The sequence below is a fragment of the Cygnus olor genome, chromosome Z (assembly GCF_009769625.2).
Source record: "Cygnus olor isolate bCygOlo1 chromosome Z, bCygOlo1.pri.v2, whole genome shotgun sequence".
Taxonomy (NCBI): Eukaryota; Metazoa; Chordata; class Aves; order Anseriformes; family Anatidae; genus Cygnus; species Cygnus olor.
The window spans coordinates 13,109,758-13,126,723 of NC_049198.1; the positions used below are offsets into that span (position 1 = coordinate 13,109,758).

The window sequence follows — 16,966 nt, forward strand, 5'->3', positions numbered from 1 at the left end:
AATCTTCCATACCTGGGAGTCAAATGCAAATGATTCAATACTAGATCAGTAAAATACATTTAGGTTTCTTTGAGTGGAACTCAAGAAAAATGTTACTATGCTTTAGAAAAATGAAAACTGCTGTAGCTTATGTCACTTAAGCATCTCTAGAATCAACCCACTTGAACCTCAACTGTTCTTTTTATGATACTTTTCTTCCATTTCTCATTTTTCTATCAGATTCTTCTTAGTATGCAAGAAATTACATGCATTCTACTTCTTAATTTTTGCTCCTCTGTATTTATTTTGCTATGTATTTTCTTAATTAATTGATACTTTCATCTTGCTGCATCTGATCTGTTTCAAAACATACTCTACGTGGCTTATGTGCGAAGTCTTTTGGTTAACAAACTGATGAATGAGAAATTCTCTCATGAACACAAGACTGTGTGCTACCAATAATCTTTGCTCTTCCCTTCTTTCTCTGCATCTCTCTCCAGCAGACACTCGGAGCTGATCTCTTACCGTAGATGCCACTTTCAAAGAACATAGTAGAATTCAGAGCTACCCCTTCCAGTCCAAGCACCAGCTGAATGCAAGGTGCCACGTGGGTATCCATCTGCTCTTCTATTCACAGATGTACAATATCTCTGTTAATTTTTCTAGTAGGACCAACAGGATGCTTGTTCTCACAGCAATGCTGTTGCTGCTGGTGGCTTTGTCAGAAGTGTTCCAGTTTTGCTCTCTTTTTGTAGCCAGAGGCAGTATAATACCTCTGCAAAGCCTTTTAGGTGTCTTTCAAAACTTAGTTTCTAGTTTTCCTGCTACGTGTCAGAAGAGAAAGAAGTGTTCCTGTTCATCTAAGCATTGTGTTATGCTCCTGCTAAGTCTGTACCTCCCTTTGTTCACGGGATACCAGAGAGAAATCCAATTACATCAGCATTTCTCAGGGAAAAAAAAAAAAGAAGAATTGCTTCAACTGGCTCTCAAGAGAATTCATTTACAATAAGGATTTTTAACGGCGAGGAGCACTCTTTGCCGCAGAGACACTACAATCTTCCTCTTGAAGAGAATTTTTCTTGCCCCTCACTCATCAGGAAGACCAGTGTAAACACCTTCCCCACATTAAGGATTTTAAGATAATCCTAAACTTCCTGTCAGGAGAACATTGCAGATGTGGCTGCATCTTGTATTTCTAAGTAAGAGTAGCCCATCTCCACCACAAAAGCATCTGCAAACATCTAAGTGTTGCTGATAGAGCTCTTGAGGCACAGAATGGTCTTCACCAAATGTCTGGAAATTGGGAATGCCAGACTTGTTAGAGTGAATACCTGTTTCCTTACACCAGGAGCCACATTTATATGTGTTAAAACACATAACGTGTTTTAAAACAACGAACCTTTTCTGTCAACGGCCTGGACAATGGAAGGAAGCCTCCTGCACCATTCAAGATTCTGACTGTAGGGACCTGCTCTACTCTGATTAGAGAATAACAGATGGTGACTTGCATCCCTCTCTGTCCACTTACCACTGGGTCATATTCTTCTTCTCTCGATGACTTTTAAAAACTCATGGTTGGGGAAGAGTTTGTCAGCTGCATTTTGCAAAAAGAGCTTCTGTTCACAGCATCACAACTCTGAATTGGTTTGCATCCAATAAAATAGAAATGACAAGTTACTACTATGAAAACAAAACAACAAAAACAAGGCTTAAGTCCTAAGATCTTTCTTAAGAAATGTGCCTCTCTTGTGCACAAGAGAGAAATTTGTGTATATTTTTTCCTCAAGTCTCAGTCACAAAAAACTTCTTTTGGTGTCCTTGCTGAAGAAAGCAAAGCACTAGGCAGTTTTCTCCCTCCGCTGGTCTTCACTCCTAGTGTCCTGGCCATTTACCATTAAGGATATAAGTTTGGGAGGCTAACAAATCTTTGAAGTCTTTCATCTACACTTTTCTCAGGTCTGGGCTATCAACCAACACATTGCTATCTGGAGAACTGCTGCGTGTGAGAGAGCTATTTCATAGGCATTGAAAGCTTTTCTTTTTATCTTCAGAGAGGGAAGGGGAATTATATCTTTGTATTCCTTAAAGAAACAAGCAACCAATATCAGAATCTATTGAAAGTTTCCCATGGTAAAAACACTTCCAAGAAAGCAAAAATAACAGAAACAACAATCCCAAACCCAAGCTGTATGAAATTCCCTTACCTTGGAAATTACATGAAAGAGAGCATGTGTCAGGCTGTACTTCTCCCATGCCTAAATGGAATCATTGATGTTTGTGTAAAGCTTGTTAGGCATGGGATACTAAATGTACTATTTCTGTGCAAGCATTTCCAGATACAGGCCCAGTTACTCCTGTTCAGGATCATTACATTTAATATTTAACCTGGGGAAAATGAGAAATGTGTGCTTTCTGCTTCCCAGGAACACTAGCAAATGAGGAAATTGCTGTTACAAGGAAACTTACTTTTATCTTGATCCTCTGCCTGTCCTTCCTCTGTTGAAAGAACATTTCCATGTTTGACGTGCAACAGAGACACATCTGTAAACAAAAGTGTGAAACAACTTCTAAATTTTAGTAGAGTTGCCTGTAGTGCTGTTGCCAAGTTTTAGGGAATAATCTGGAGGGAGGTGGGGAAGAATGTAGGGGCAGGCACTGAGCTCTGCTCTCTGGGGACAGCGACAGGACCCGAGGGAACGGCATGGAGCTGCGACAGGGGAGGGTCAGGCTGGGTGTTAGGGAAAGGTTCTGCTCCCAGAGGGTGGTCAGGCACTGGGACAGGCTCCCCAGGGCAGTGGTCACGTCACCAAGCTGCCAAAGTTCAAGTGTTTGGACAATGCTCTCAGACACATGGTTGGATTTTTGGGTGGTCCTGTGTGGAGTCAGGAGTGGGACACAATGATTCTTGTGGGTCCCTTCAAACTTGGGATATTCTGTGATTCTGTGATATTATTTATTGGAAATGCTTGTCAACTGCTCTGTTTTCCTCTAATGTATTTGACTTGGTTTTGATCTACTTTTGTTCTTTCCTACTTCCTGTCCTCAGGACATAGTTGTGCTGGTATTGTTATGGGCCCAGACAGACTCCCCAGAGAATCATTACATTTCTTGGAAAACTGCCCTGTGGAAGTCACATCTGCAGGAGAATCTGATGATCAATAAGAAAGAAAATCGCTGTTTTCTTGGCTGGCAGGAGGAGAGAGAGGCCTTTTGTGAGTCAGAATGTGCAATTATAGAACTCATGGGACGTCAGTAGCAGAGAATTATATAGGAAAACTGAGCCTAGAGGAACTCTCACAAAGGAATATCAGACTGCAAATGAAGAGGAGGACATATCTAAACAGGTAAGAGTCTGACAGAAAAAGAAAAAAAAAATGCATGGTAAATATGAGGCATTCAAAACAAAACTAGCGGAAAAGGAGCAAGCTGAATAATGAAGGAAAAAGATATTTGCCAACTGCCTTGTTATATTCCACAGTTTCAGCTTCTGGAGTTTGGGGTTTGTTGAGAATCTTAACCCTTTGCATTTGACTGTAAATATTAACTTCCATTTCAACCGTGCAAGAGAGATTTACAAAGCTTTGATCCTAAAAATTTCAGATAATAGTAAGGCAACTAAAACAAAGAACAGGTGGGATTTGTATGTATACTTACAGTTGCATTTCATCTAGAAACCTTTACAGAGACATCAGAGAAAAAATATTTTAAAATTTGTTTCTAAAACAATGCAATGATTTTAGGAGATGCTGTAAAGGGTTTTGATTTATTTGATCCATATAGCTTTTATGAACAGACAACTACTGGAGTTATTTCTTAAAGTGTATTTTAAAATTTCATTTAGAGTGTCATTGCAGGGGGAAAAAAGAGTATCTATCTGCTCTGCTCTGAAAAAGACCTACTAAAATTTTCCTCTTGGGCTGTAAGAAAAAGAAAGTCATCATACAAAAAGAGAATGTACAAGAAAACTTCTCTTGAGTCTGTGAGAGCAGCAGGGTGTCCTGGTTTCAGTTAGGACAGAGTTAATTTTCCTCCTAGTAGCTGGCAGGGTGCTATGTTTTGGATTAGAATGAGAAGAGCGCTGATAACATGCTGATGTTTTAATTGTTGTAGAGCAGTGCTTACACCAAGCCAAGGACTTTTCAGCCTCTCTCTGTCCTGCTAGCGAGCAGGCTAGGGATGCAGCAGAAGCTGGGAGGGGACAGACCCAGGACAGCTGACCCAAACTGGCCAAAGGGGTATTCCATACCATCTGACGTCATGCTGAACAATATATAGGGGTGGCTAGCCGGGGTGGAGGGGTGGCCGGCTGCTCGGGGATAGGCTGGGCATCGGTCAACGGGTGGTGAGCAATTGCATTGTGCATCACTTATTTCGTACACATTATTACTATTAATACTATTATTATTATTATTATTGTTGTTATTCTTTTCCCTGTCTTAATAAACTGTCTTTATCTCAACTCACAGGCTTCACTTTCCCGTTTCTCTCCCCCATCCCGGAGAGGGAGGGGGGAGGGTGAGCGAACGGCTGTGTGGTGTTTGACTGCCAGCCGGGCTAAACCACAACACAGGGTTAAGAGATAGATGAGTCTCCATGATCCTAGTCCTGTGCGTAGGTGTGCTTTTTCATACTGCCGTGACTTTGCAGGTTCAGCTTTGCCCAGGCACTGTTTTCCATTGTGTCTCAGAGAAAGGAGAAGTTTAGAGGTAAAGCTGCTGTTGCTAAGAGGTCTTTGAACTGTCACCCTGCACTTGTTTTAGTGATTTGGGATGCCATGTATCAGGAGTTAAAGGATTTCCTTCCCAATGTTAAAATGTTTGCATTTTTCTTTCTTTAGCACCTGAAGATGTATCCCTTGAAGAAGGTAGATGAACCATCTTACTCCTGCAAAGCCTCAGTAAGGAATGATACTTGCTTTCACTTCTATCTGAGAGTGCTGCACCACCCCAAACAGTGAAGTATGTGTTTGTGGTGGTTTTACCCTGATACACAGCTGAGCTCTACCACAGCCGCTCTCTCACTCCCCCTCCTCAAAGGGAAAGGGGGAGAAAATACAATGGAAAGGGCTCAAGGGTTGAGATAAGGACAGGAAGAGAACTCACCAATTATTGTCACAGGCAAAATGGACTCCACATAGGGAGATTAATGTAATTTATTACCTATCACTAGCAGACTAGAACAGTAAGAAACTAAAAGCAGACTTACTTAAACCACCTTCCTCCCATCCACACTCTTCCACCTCCTCCCCCCGAGCAGTGCAGGGGAACAGGGAATGGGGGCTGCGGTCAGTCCCTGAGGCTTCATCTCCCCTGCTCCCTCACGGTCACTCTGCCCCTGCTCCAGGCGGGGTCCCTCCCACGGGATGCCGTCCTTCCCGAACTGAGCCTGCGGGGGCTGCCCACAGGCAGCAGCTCTTCAAGAACTGCTCCCACACGGCTCAGTACCACGGGGTCCATCCCCCAGGAGCAAACTGCTCCAGCATGGGTCCCCCACAAGCAGCAGCTCCCCCCAGACCCCCTGCTCCTGCGTGGGCTCCTCTCCACGGGCTGCAGCTCCGGCCCGGGGCCTGCTCCTGCGGGGGCTCTCCATGGGCCGCAGCCTCCTCCAGGCCGCATCCACCTGCTCCACCGGGGGCTCCTCCACGGGCTGCAGCGTGGAGATCTGCTCCATGTGGGACCCATGGGGTGCAGGGGGACAGCCTGCTCCAGCAGGGGCCTCTCCACAGGCCGCAGGGGAACTGCTGCTGCGTGCCTGGAGCACCTCCTGCCCTCCTGCTGCACTCACCTCAGTGGCTGCAGGGCTGGTTCTCACTCCTCTCTCCCAGCTGCTGGGAATAGAATCTCCCGAGTTGGAAGGAACCCATAAGGCTCATCTAGTCCCACTCCTTGCACTGCACAGGGCCACCCAAAAGTTTAGACCATGTGACTAAGTGCACAGTCCAATCGCTTCTTAAATTCAGACAGGCTCAGTGCAGTGACTACTTCACTGGGGAGCCTGTTCCAGTGTGCGACCACCCTCTCGGTGAAGAACCTCTTCCTGATGTCCAGCCTAAACTTCCCCTGCCTCAGCTTAACACCATTCCCGCAGGTCCTATCACTTCCCGGACAATCACCTCCCTCGACCAACTAGCAATGCCGTGCTTGATGCATCCCAGGATACGGTTGGCCCTCCTGGCTGCCAGGGCACCCTGCTGGCTCGTATTCAACACGCTGTCAACCACAACCCCCAGCTCCCTCTCTGCGGGGCTGCTCTCCAGCATCTCGTCGCCCAGTCTGTACATATAGCCAGGGTTGCCCCGTCCCAGGTGCATGACCTGGCACTTGCTTTTGTTAAACTTCATGTAGCTGGTGATCGCCCAGCTCTCCAATCTGTCCAGATCTCTCTGCGAGGCCTTTCCACCCTCATCCAAGTCCACAACTCCTCCAAGTTTGGTGTCATCGGCAAATTTGCTCAAAACACCTTCTAGTCCTACATCCAAATCATTTATAAAAAACATTGAAGAGGACTGGCCCTAAAATGGAGCCTTGAGGGACCCCACTAGTGACCATCCGCCAGCCAGATGTGGGCCCATTTACCACAACCCTTTGAGCCCTGCCCGTCAGCCAATTGCTCACCCATCGTATGATGTTTTTCTTTAGCTGTATGCTGGACATTTTGTCCAGTAGGATCCTATGGGAAACTGTGTCAAAAGCTTTGCTGAAGTCCAAAAAGATCACATCAGCTGGTTTCCATTGATCGACTAGATGGGTGATCTTATCATAAAAGGAAATCAAATTTGTTGGGCAGGACCTACCCCCTCATGAACCCATGTTGGCTGGGACCAATGACTGCATTGTCCCCCAGGTGCACTTCAATAACTTCAAGGATCAAGTTTTTTCCCCTTTATTCAATCCATTCTCCCAGAGGCCCAACCAGTGTCACTGACTGGCTCAGCTCTGGCCAGCTCCGGGTCCCTTTTGGAGCTGGCTCTGATCTGACATGGGGCAGCTGCTGGGCTGTGCTCACATAGGCCACTCCCTGCAGTCCCCCTCTGCTACCATGCCCTTGCTACATCAACCCAATACAGTATTAAGGTAAATGCAAAGAGACTGTAAAGTTCCTTTGAACATTTTCAATAGCCTGCTTATAAAATGAATTCTTATGGCTTGTTTCTGCACTCTCTCCCCACTCCATTCCCCCATCTTAACGTTTTGATCTTCACTGATCTACTGTCAAACAAGTAAAGCCCTTTTAGGGGTTAGCAGGTGCACTGTCTTGGTAACCTGTATAACTCAGCTGCTAGCAAACCATTCCATTTGTTGATTATCCATTTCTGTGAGGAGAGTGATTTTTTTTATCGTTGCTTTTAATACATTTGTACATTGCAGCCTATGCACTAGCATTTAACAGATGTGGTGCTGTAACTAGCATCTGAAAAATGGCCAAGTCTGCTACAGTTTTCAAAAGCCTTCTAGGACACAATTTATGAGGGACTGTCTTGTCCCTGACTGCATTCTCTTCCTTCTCACAGGTGGCTGTGACCATACTGAGACTTTCATACTTGGCTAAAATAGGTTTTTGAAAATTTTTTTTCCACTGATAATGTACTTAATGCCACCTTGGGGAAAGACAACTTGAGACTTTGTATAAAGCCACAGTTTCATACTTTGGACTGGCTCCTTGAAAGTACTTGCCCTTTTAATTTGGAGATGGTCACTACCTGCACTGTGTCTTGCACTCTGGGCGCCCCTTGGAACAAGCTGATGCAGATTCTGGGGACTCCTAGAGTACACAGCCAATTTTGATCTCTGAGAATACAGAAACCGGCATTCTATCCTGTTATGTCTGTAATCCTGTAACAGGCTTTCATTGAAGCACATTTCTTGATGTTTGCCAAGAGGCAACTGTACTCTGAAACAGGCAATAATTATGCATTTTTTAAACAATTATAGCATTGGGTGAGGGTTAATTAACAACTGGAAGTTAGCACACTGTTAACTTCCATGAAAAAATCAAAAATTTTCACTACAGAAATAAAAACTGCTGCTGTTGTGAAAGAGTCAACACAACTACATCTCTTTGGGCTACTACAAATAGTTTATGGGCACTGAACATAGGGCAATTTTTTCTACAAATACCTGGTAACTGCTAAAGGAGCTCTAACAGTACATCCATACTATACAAGGCTATTTTTTTCTTTACCTTTCTTTACTTTTCTTTCTTTTAACTTGTCCTTTGTAGTGTCTTATAAAGATGTCTATATTACTTTATTGCTGCCTATTTATATGTCTATCATTCAAATTGTTTTAAGATTTCTCCAATCTATTATATGAGTAAGCTGGGTTTAAAATATTAGAGTAGTGCATATGGAGTCAGTGGTACACAGTAGTAACAGTGCTCTGTGTGTAAATTACTTTACAGCAGAAACTAATAAACTGACTTTTATTAAATCAGCTAATCACAATTGTTGAGTTACAAAATTCACTTCATCAATAGTAATGTTAAATATTAAAATACAAATGTAAAACAGTTGTGCAGTGTTCTAGAATAGAATAAAACTTTTTATGTGTTTGAGAGGGACAAAATATCTGACCCAGATTTTTTTTTATTAAGACCACAGGTCTGCGTTTACCAACTATATCTAGTTGTTGTTGAGTTGAAGACATTAGAAAGCAAACTACAAATTAAGGAATTGAATTTCATCCAGGCAAGACTGCAAGCAGTGAGTTTCTGTGCTGCTTAGAAGATAATCAGTAAAAGCCTTAATCCATTTTAAGTAGAACAGTGACTATTAAAAAAAAAAAAAACACCAGCAACTGTTTTGAAATTGTGCAATGGCTGAGAAATTTTGTTCATGTGTCTTCCACATCTGCTACCATAGCCTCAATTGCATTCCAGTCCAGTTTGCTGAGGATACTCTCTGTGCTTTCAGAAACATCATCGGTGTCGTTAACACCAACAGGAGAGAAACTAACAGTATGAAGTGCAGAGTCCTGTTGGAGGAAAAGAAGATGAGCTGAAACACTGTGTATCATTCCTGGACAGGTCCCCTGTGCAGCCAGTAGAAATGTTTCTGCTCTTTTCAAACATGACCTAATCAAGTTATGTACCCGATCATTCTGCAACAAACACCAGTTACACCAGTTATGATCCTGTTTACATGCTCTCCCTAGTGTCTGCAGCCTGGACAGACAACCTGCCTTACAGTTGTTATAAAGAACGTTCATTTGGAAGGCCCACGATAATTACTTGCTCGTAGAGACACAACTGTTGAATCACTGTCAGCCCCCTCTGCTTCTATCCCACCCATACACTTTGAACAGAGAACCACGTTTTAAATAGAGCAGAAGTAACAAAGGACAAGTGCTACACAGCAGGTATCACAACATTCCTAGAATAAGTAGACCTCTTACCTGAAACAAGGTGTCATGAGTATCTTGAAGTATTCTTTGGATGTCATCAGGCACAGTCCAAGGGCTTTCTATATCTCGATCAGACTCATGATCAAGACCTTCTGTCTGAACTGCTGTGGCAACATGTGGAGGCTTTTGTTTTGGTGTTCTGCTGACTCTGTACTCAGCAGCTGAGGAGAAAACAAGCCAACAATAATACTGTAACATTTCTTCCTATTTTCTTCTGCATGTCTTTAAACTTCCCCAAGAACTGAAGCTCCAAGTTCTAAGAAGTGAAATAGTGTGTGAACACACATAACAACAGTATGCCGTTTTATCTTGAACTGATGTGGTGGCTAGAACCCCTCCCGGTGGCTGCTGAACCCTCCGAGGCTCACCGTGTCTTTCCAGTGCAGAACATGAAGCTGAATAAGACTATAGCAGTAGCATTCAGATTCTGTAGTGCAATCCCTCAAAAGGGACATTGCTACCTTATTTAGCAGAGGACTAAAACTACATAAAACTCAGATTTTAAATTTAAAAAAAAATGCATCTTAGTAGATAGAGTTTTAGTGAAACCCTTAGCGGTGATGAGATGTATCAGAGAAACACAGTCAAGAAGGTGACATGAAATCAGAGACAGATCAACTTGTACTTTTTAGAATGAGCTTAAAAAGAGAATGTCTGAAAAGAGAATGATTTTCCACAGATGAGCGAACGATTTAGGAAAAATGCCTAGCTGCTTTGCCACTGCTTCTCTCCCTTTCCTGCACTGACAACAAATAAACTGACATTTGGCTAGCCTAATAGGCTTTCTATTATGCCACTATCCTAACTTCGGTGTAGGCAAGAATGACATCTACCCACAGTATTTCCTAAGTTTCAGACTTAATAAACTCTTTCCTTAATCTTTTTCTGTCTTTTCAGAAATTCTGCTTGTGTAATCAAGTCTTGAGTCATTTAAAGAACGTGATTAGGAGGAAACATTTATGTGAAGAAACTCTTCTGTGGATACAGACCTATGCAGATAGACATAAAGGAAAAAGGATCACTAAAATTTTAAAATTTTAAGTTTTTAAAGCAAGTTCAATCCAATTCTTCCATTAACATTATGTCAACAAAACCCCCAAACCAAACCTCAAATAGATAAGCTACAGAGGGACAGCAAAGAGAATTCTTAGTTTACAGAGCTCAGAAAATAAGCAGGATAGAAAGGTAAGGAAGTAGCACAATCCTGTGTACTGTACTGCTAATGCTCTGTGGATTTTACTTGGAAAAAAGAGCCGAGTCTCATGTTTTCCTAATGACTGTTTCAGGGAATCACTGAAATCCATCACATATGCTTTAGGAATCTTGAAACCGCCATCTGCCTAAAACCTTTCAGTAGATTAACAGGGGCAATTCAAATATTTCATAAACCCCAACTAAAAACTGTTTGTATGTGGCAAAAAAACAACAAAAAAAGAATTTTTATTCTTCTAAAACTAATGCTGTATCTGAGGCCTCTGTTGCGTAAATCCTATCCCAGTATACACATGTATCTTATTTCTCCACTGCATTATGTAGCTGAACAGCACTATGTCATTGCTCTTTGTAACTTACAGCGTCTGGAATTAACAGGACAGTTTGCAGCATTTCCCATTCTTCCTCTGACTGTACTTCTCTGTAAAAGTAGAGAGCCATGTCCTGGAAATACAAAGAAACATTTCTGGTATTAGATGCAATAGGTCAAATCTACCCAAAGATGCTTCAAAATTTTCATTTATGAAATTCCTTCCTGGATTACACAGTACTCTTGCTATAGCAAAATAGCTTAATTTTGGATTTAGAAAGAGATGACAAGGAAAGGTAACGCCTATCATTTGACACATCAATGAGAGCACAGCTTCAAAATACTAAGGACAAGAAACTGCCAGCACTTTGAGTATGATTTTCTACACAGGTATTAAAACTCCTCCGTCCCAAAATCCACTAGTAACTTCTAAAAAGATCTGCAGTATGTGCCTTCATTAAGGCAGCTCTGTTCTTACCCTTAAGCTGTGTTAAACCAAGAGTTGGGGTAAAATGATGATCTTTTTGGCCAAAGCTGGGTTTGGCAGCAGCTCTGCTCCTTTCTGAAAGAACATGACTCTCTGGATGCCCTCTACAGCAAGAAAAAAAAATACAACACACACAAATATGTACCGTTTATCATTCATCCACACAAACCGCAACTCAGAGAACATATTCAGACAAGGCAGAAAGGACACACAAATCACAGCCCAGTTAGCTGAGCATCAACATCACATAGTGCAGAGTCCAAAGTGCAGTGAAGACAACCAAATTAGCTTTACAAAGAACCAGTTTAGGTCTAACAAAAAACTTTAATTTATTAGAAGTTACTGCTATTCCTAAGGTGGCTTTCTGTATGACTTCCCATAGCGCTTCTGATTTTGGTAGGGCTGGTACCATTAAACCATTACACACCAGGAGGCTCTGTACAACACTGACTACATTCAGTTGAATGATCTATCCTGGAACTTTACCTATTTAAAAAGAATGCAGAAATATTTAAGTCTGGAATTTACAGGATTATCTGAACTGTACCCAGTTCCTCCTATTACTCTGGAAAACAAAGCAATAGAGGAAGAAAAAGGATACTGCAATATACACCTGTATGATGTACCAAGTCCAGAGGAGAAACACAAAGATGCTTAGAGAACTGGAGCACCTCTCCTATGTAGACAGGCTGAGGGAGTTGGGGTTATTCAGCCCAGAGAAGAGAAGGCGTCAGGGAGACCTTATAGCAGCCTTCCGGTACCTAAAAGGGGGTCTATCTACAGGAAAGCTGGGGAGGGACTCTTTGTCAGGGAGTGTACTAATAGGACAAGGGGGAATGGCTTTAAACTAAAGGGTAGATTTAGATTAGATATAAGGAAGAATCTTTACTCAGAGGGTGCTGAGGCACTGGAACAGGTTGCCCAGAGAAGCTGTCATGCCCCATCCCTGGAAGTGCTCAAGGCCATGCTGGATGGGGCTTTGGGCAACCTGGTCTGGTGGGAGGTGTCCCTGCCCATGGCAGGGGGTTGGAGCTAGATGGTCTTTAAGGTCCCTTCCAACCCAAACCATTCTGTGATTCTATGTATATGTGATGTTAAAGCCATCAAGAAGAATACATTTTCCAATTTGTAATACTCAAATACCACCATATCTTCAGAAGGTAATAAGCACCTGTGTTCAAAAGAAAGAATAGCTAAAACTCTAGACAAATTGATTTCCTAAATTAAAAAGGAAGCCAGTAAATCTAGAGTTTTCCAAACACTAATTTATTTAGTCTGTGTGTGCGCACAGTAGTATTTTTATTTCCTTCTTCCTTGTTACTGGATGCTACTGAGATCAATAGCTATGTTATTAGGTATATTCCAGGTACCTGATTGCTGCTGAGTGGAACGGGTTAGGACAGTGATTATAGCTCTGACTCTAGAGCTGGCTCATACTATGCTCCAAAAGGCATTTTTAAGGCTCCCTCCAGGATTTGCTCTGGCGCTTTAAAGAAGATTGGTACAGGAAGCCAAGACTCCTCTGATCCAGCCAAAGTGTATCTTTGATTCTGCCAGAACATAAAGTTTCTCTCATGCTAATCCCTGTAACAAGCACTACAAGTTGCGGACAAATGTGAAGTGTTGTAGAGAAGCTAAAACATTAGTATATGGTTAATGCTTAAAATTCATTACCCTCTAGCAGACATCATGTGCCTTTTTTTACACTCTTGAGGTGATCTTGTCCTGGACAATGGTCTGTGTTCACTTGCAGGTAACACCACTGTTTCAGATAACATTTCATTCATCAGAGAAAGCGCTTGTGATACTCTCATACTGTGATGTTCAGATAACAGCACTCTATGGAAAAATGGAACCACGATATTATGTATTAACTCATTACCACTCATTGTCCCCTCCCATGGCAGGGAGGTTGGAACTAGATGATCTTTAAAGTCCTTTCCAACCCAAAGCATTTTATGTTTCTATGATTTAATTGCAGCTGGCTTGTGAGGCTTGTAAGCCTACTTGATAACCAAAAAAAAGTAATATTTTTACAGTTTCAGAGAACATATACTAACCCTTTCAAGATAATTTGCAAAAAGCTAAAGCATTTATTAATAATAGTTTTGACAGAAAGTCAGTGTTGCAAAAATCATATGTGTGTGTACATATATATATATGTGCATATACATATATATAAATAAATAAATATATATATTTGGAAAGTTAAAAATACAGGCAAGGATGAAAAGTGTTCAGACTTGTCCTAAATGGTAATGCAAACATGAATTGTTTACGCTTTTTGTTGAAATGCCATTTGTACCTGAAATTTCACACAGACAAGGTAGTTAAAACTACCTCTTCTTAAGACTGTAAAATTGGTAATAAGAATTCCTAAAGTTACCTATAGAAACTTACTTGTCTTTTTCTTCCTTCATCTTCTTGAATAATTTAATATCCTTGGAAGTAAGACTACAATGCTGTGGAAGAAAGTACAACAATCATTAACTTATTTTGTATTGTCTCATTCCATTCCATCAACCTCAAAATTTAGATCTACCTGACCTGAAAGTTACTGTTTAAAACACTCTCCAAAATGAAAAACAACGTGAAAGCATATGGCCCTAACCACAGGATTCAGTTAAGATTGCCCCTATAAACTTCCAAGCTCTAAAAATACATTGAAAGCCTGCAGTCCCACATTCCATAGCTCATACCTGAATCCTAAGATGTCATCACTGTCAGGCGCAAAATTTGTCCTTGCACTCAGCTTCCTAAAAATCAGTTATTTTCTTGAAAGTACTTAATTTAAAAAATCAGGACAGGGTTGCAATTTGTTCTGTTTGCTGGAGTACAATTTAAGAAAAAATAAACAAAGCTGAGACTTTCTCCATCTAATGAATTCAAGGGAAAAGTCTGTAATGGATGCATCAAGTATATATTTATGGGTTGACTACACAGGAGAGGGAGAGAAGTACAGGTAAGCCAATGCACATTTTCTTTGTATCACTTCTTTTTATACAGGTACAAAAGAGAAGTCTGGGACAACTCTGATGAGATCTGCTATTGTTTCTAACAGTCAGTAGAAAACCATGTACTAAGGGGAAACCTTTGCATGTTATCTATTTGCTCCTCAGGAGTTAAACCTAGTATAGCTTCACCCGGAAAGAATTTACATCAAGTTTATCAGTAAAAAGTATGGGATACAATTGTTATTGCTAGGTCTCATCTTCTATAAACCTGGAGATTCCCCCTACTCAGTTGTGTCTTTTCAGGTCCTGAACGTATCTAGGTGACAAATGCTTATTTTATGACTTAATACAGATTGGGAAATTATTTCTGAACTACTTTTAACCTTTGTTTTCTTCAGTTATTGCCAGCACAGTGCAGCTCAGAAGAGATGCATCAGGCCATAAATGTGATTTTATTAATTAAAAAAAATAAAATATCTGGAAGGGAAGGAGTTCTTTTCTGAGCCTGTATTGAAAACAGTCTTTGACAAAGAAAATTCATTAAGTACTTAAGATATTCTGACATTTCTGCTGACCCTCCATAATTGCACAAACATCTGTGTGTGTTAAGGACAAAGATGGCTGACCTCAATATTTTATCACTGTCTCACTGTCGTAACAGATGTTACCTTCTGAACTCTGCTTTTTAAACTCATTGTGTTTTGTTTGTTTGTTTGTTTTTGTGGAGTGGTGGTGTATGAAACAAGACCTAAACATGTCTTTGTAACTCCTGTAGCTCCCAGTCCCTAACAAAATACATCTTTTATCAGTGAATGTTACAGCTGTCTCCATTACAGTCAGGGGTCAACAAATCCTGAAGCTTGACCTTGGGGTCAGGTCATAATTGCCACCATCATTACTGACGACAATGAGGAACACTGGTGAATTTGCTCACTGATCACTTCTAACATGCATACAGCCAGTTGCAATAAAATAAAACATATACAAAAAGCAAAATTAAAATGGGAAAAAATACTGACAGCCTTTATCTAACCTAATCTGAACAACTGTGCAATATATAACAGTTACTCTTCAAGATACCCGTTGTTCCTACCATATTCTTTCTTAAATTGAATGGATTATGCTCTTTCTGTCTTTGTTCATCAAGTTTCTTCACATATTCTCTCATTCTTTCCTTTTGCTTTCTTCTCATCCATGCTTGTATCTCTTTCTTCTCCTTTTCTGTTTTTTTAGAACGTCCAGAAGCAGAATCATGAATCCTGAAAGCACATGTAAATGAGAAATGATTTAGCATTTTCTTTAAATTGCAAACAATGACAGACACACATGACAAAAAAATACTGCAATCCATTCAAAATTCTGACTCAATTCTGAAATTTCCCAGATGGGAAACTTTTCTGTAAAATTCTACTTCATATAAATACTGGTACGCAAGAAATTTCCAAGATGTTTCCTAAAACTTTTATTCTCTTTGTTAGTTGCATTCAGGTAATAGTGCTGAAACTGTTGAGGAGATGTTGACTACATCAAGGGTAGAGAGGCCTTGCAGAGAGATCTTGACAAATTAGAGAGCTGAGCAATCCCCAACAATAAGGATGTTCAACAAGAGCAAGTGCCAGATTCTGTACCTGGGACAGGGCAACAACCCTGGATGCATGTACAGACTGTGGGACAAAAGGCTGGAGAGCAGCCCCGCAGAAAGGGATCTGGGGGTTCTCATCAACATCAAGTTGCACATGAGCCAGCAGTGTGCCCTGGCAGCCAAAAGGACGAAACATATCCAGGGGTGCATCAGGCACGGCACTGCTAGCCAGTCGAGGGAAGGGATTGTCCTGCTCTGCTCTGTGCTGGTGCGGCCTCACCTCCAGTACTGTGCAAGTTTGGGTGCCACAATATAGGAAGGACATAAAACTGTTAGAGAGCGTCCAAAGGAGGGCTACAGAAATTGTGAAGGGTCTAGAGAGCAAGACGTACAGGAAAAGCTGAGGTCCCTGGGTTTGTTCAGCCCAGAGCAGAGCAGGCTGAGGGGAGGCCTCATGGCGGCCTGCAGCTCCCCCATGAGGAGGGGGACTGTCTGGGGACAGCGACAGGACCCGAGGGAACGGCATGGAGCTGGGACAGGGGAGGGTCAGGCTGGGTGTTAGGGAAAGGTTCTGCACCCAGAGGGTGGTCGGGCACTGGGACAGGCTCCCCAGGGCAGTGGTCCCAGCACCAACTGCCAGAGTTCAAGAAATGTTTGGACATGTTGTCATCCTCAACAGCTGTAATTTTGCCTTGTAAGCAACTAATATTATAAACAGGAGTAGGAAAGAGCTGCAATTTCAATCTATATCAGGAAAGAACACAGCTGATTTTATAACTAATAGCTAGAAAGGCAGAGAAATCTCCAGCATGGAGGCAAGAATGACCAGCTCAAGTTCTGAAACTGCTCTGCCACTGTCAGGAAATTTTTGTTTTGTCTATCAGAACTGCTTTAGGAGGCTCCTGTCATTGGCTGAGCTGATTCTGATGTCTGTAGAGACCTATGCTCCGGTTTATCACTTGCAGAAGGAACAAGTGAGTAGGAAGGAAATAATTTTAAAACCAAGAATTTTAAAAAATATATAAAAACTGGCACTTTTGA

The 16,966-nt window shown here is 41.7% G+C and overlaps 1 protein-coding gene across 6 annotated transcripts in view; it reads right to left on the minus strand.

Annotated features, from left to right (window-relative positions):
• Positions 1 to 8,386: 8,386 nt before the first annotated feature.
• Positions 8,387 to 16,966, minus strand: part of CPLANE1 (ciliogenesis and planar polarity effector 1) — a 64,058-nt gene continuing 55,478 nt past the window's right edge. For 4 of the 6 annotated variants that reach the window (XM_040542231.1, XM_040542233.1, XM_040542234.1 and 1 more), the window contains 7 exons: positions 15,437 to 15,602; positions 13,790 to 13,851; positions 13,064 to 13,228; positions 11,381 to 11,493; positions 10,953 to 11,036; positions 9,372 to 9,541; positions 8,387 to 8,951 (listed from right to left, as the gene is read on the minus strand). In XM_040542231.1, coding sequence (XP_040398165.1) covers positions 8,811 to 8,951; positions 9,372 to 9,541; positions 10,953 to 11,036; positions 11,381 to 11,493; positions 13,064 to 13,228; positions 13,790 to 13,851; positions 15,437 to 15,602 — 901 coding nt within the window. In that variant the 3' untranslated portion in view covers positions 8,387 to 8,810. Of the gene's footprint in view, positions 8,952 to 9,371; positions 9,542 to 10,952; positions 11,037 to 11,380; positions 11,494 to 11,788; positions 11,876 to 13,063; positions 13,229 to 13,789; positions 13,852 to 15,436; positions 15,603 to 16,966 lie in introns of those variants that run through there. The other 2 variants (XR_005815523.1, XM_040542235.1) reach the window with 2 other exon arrangements.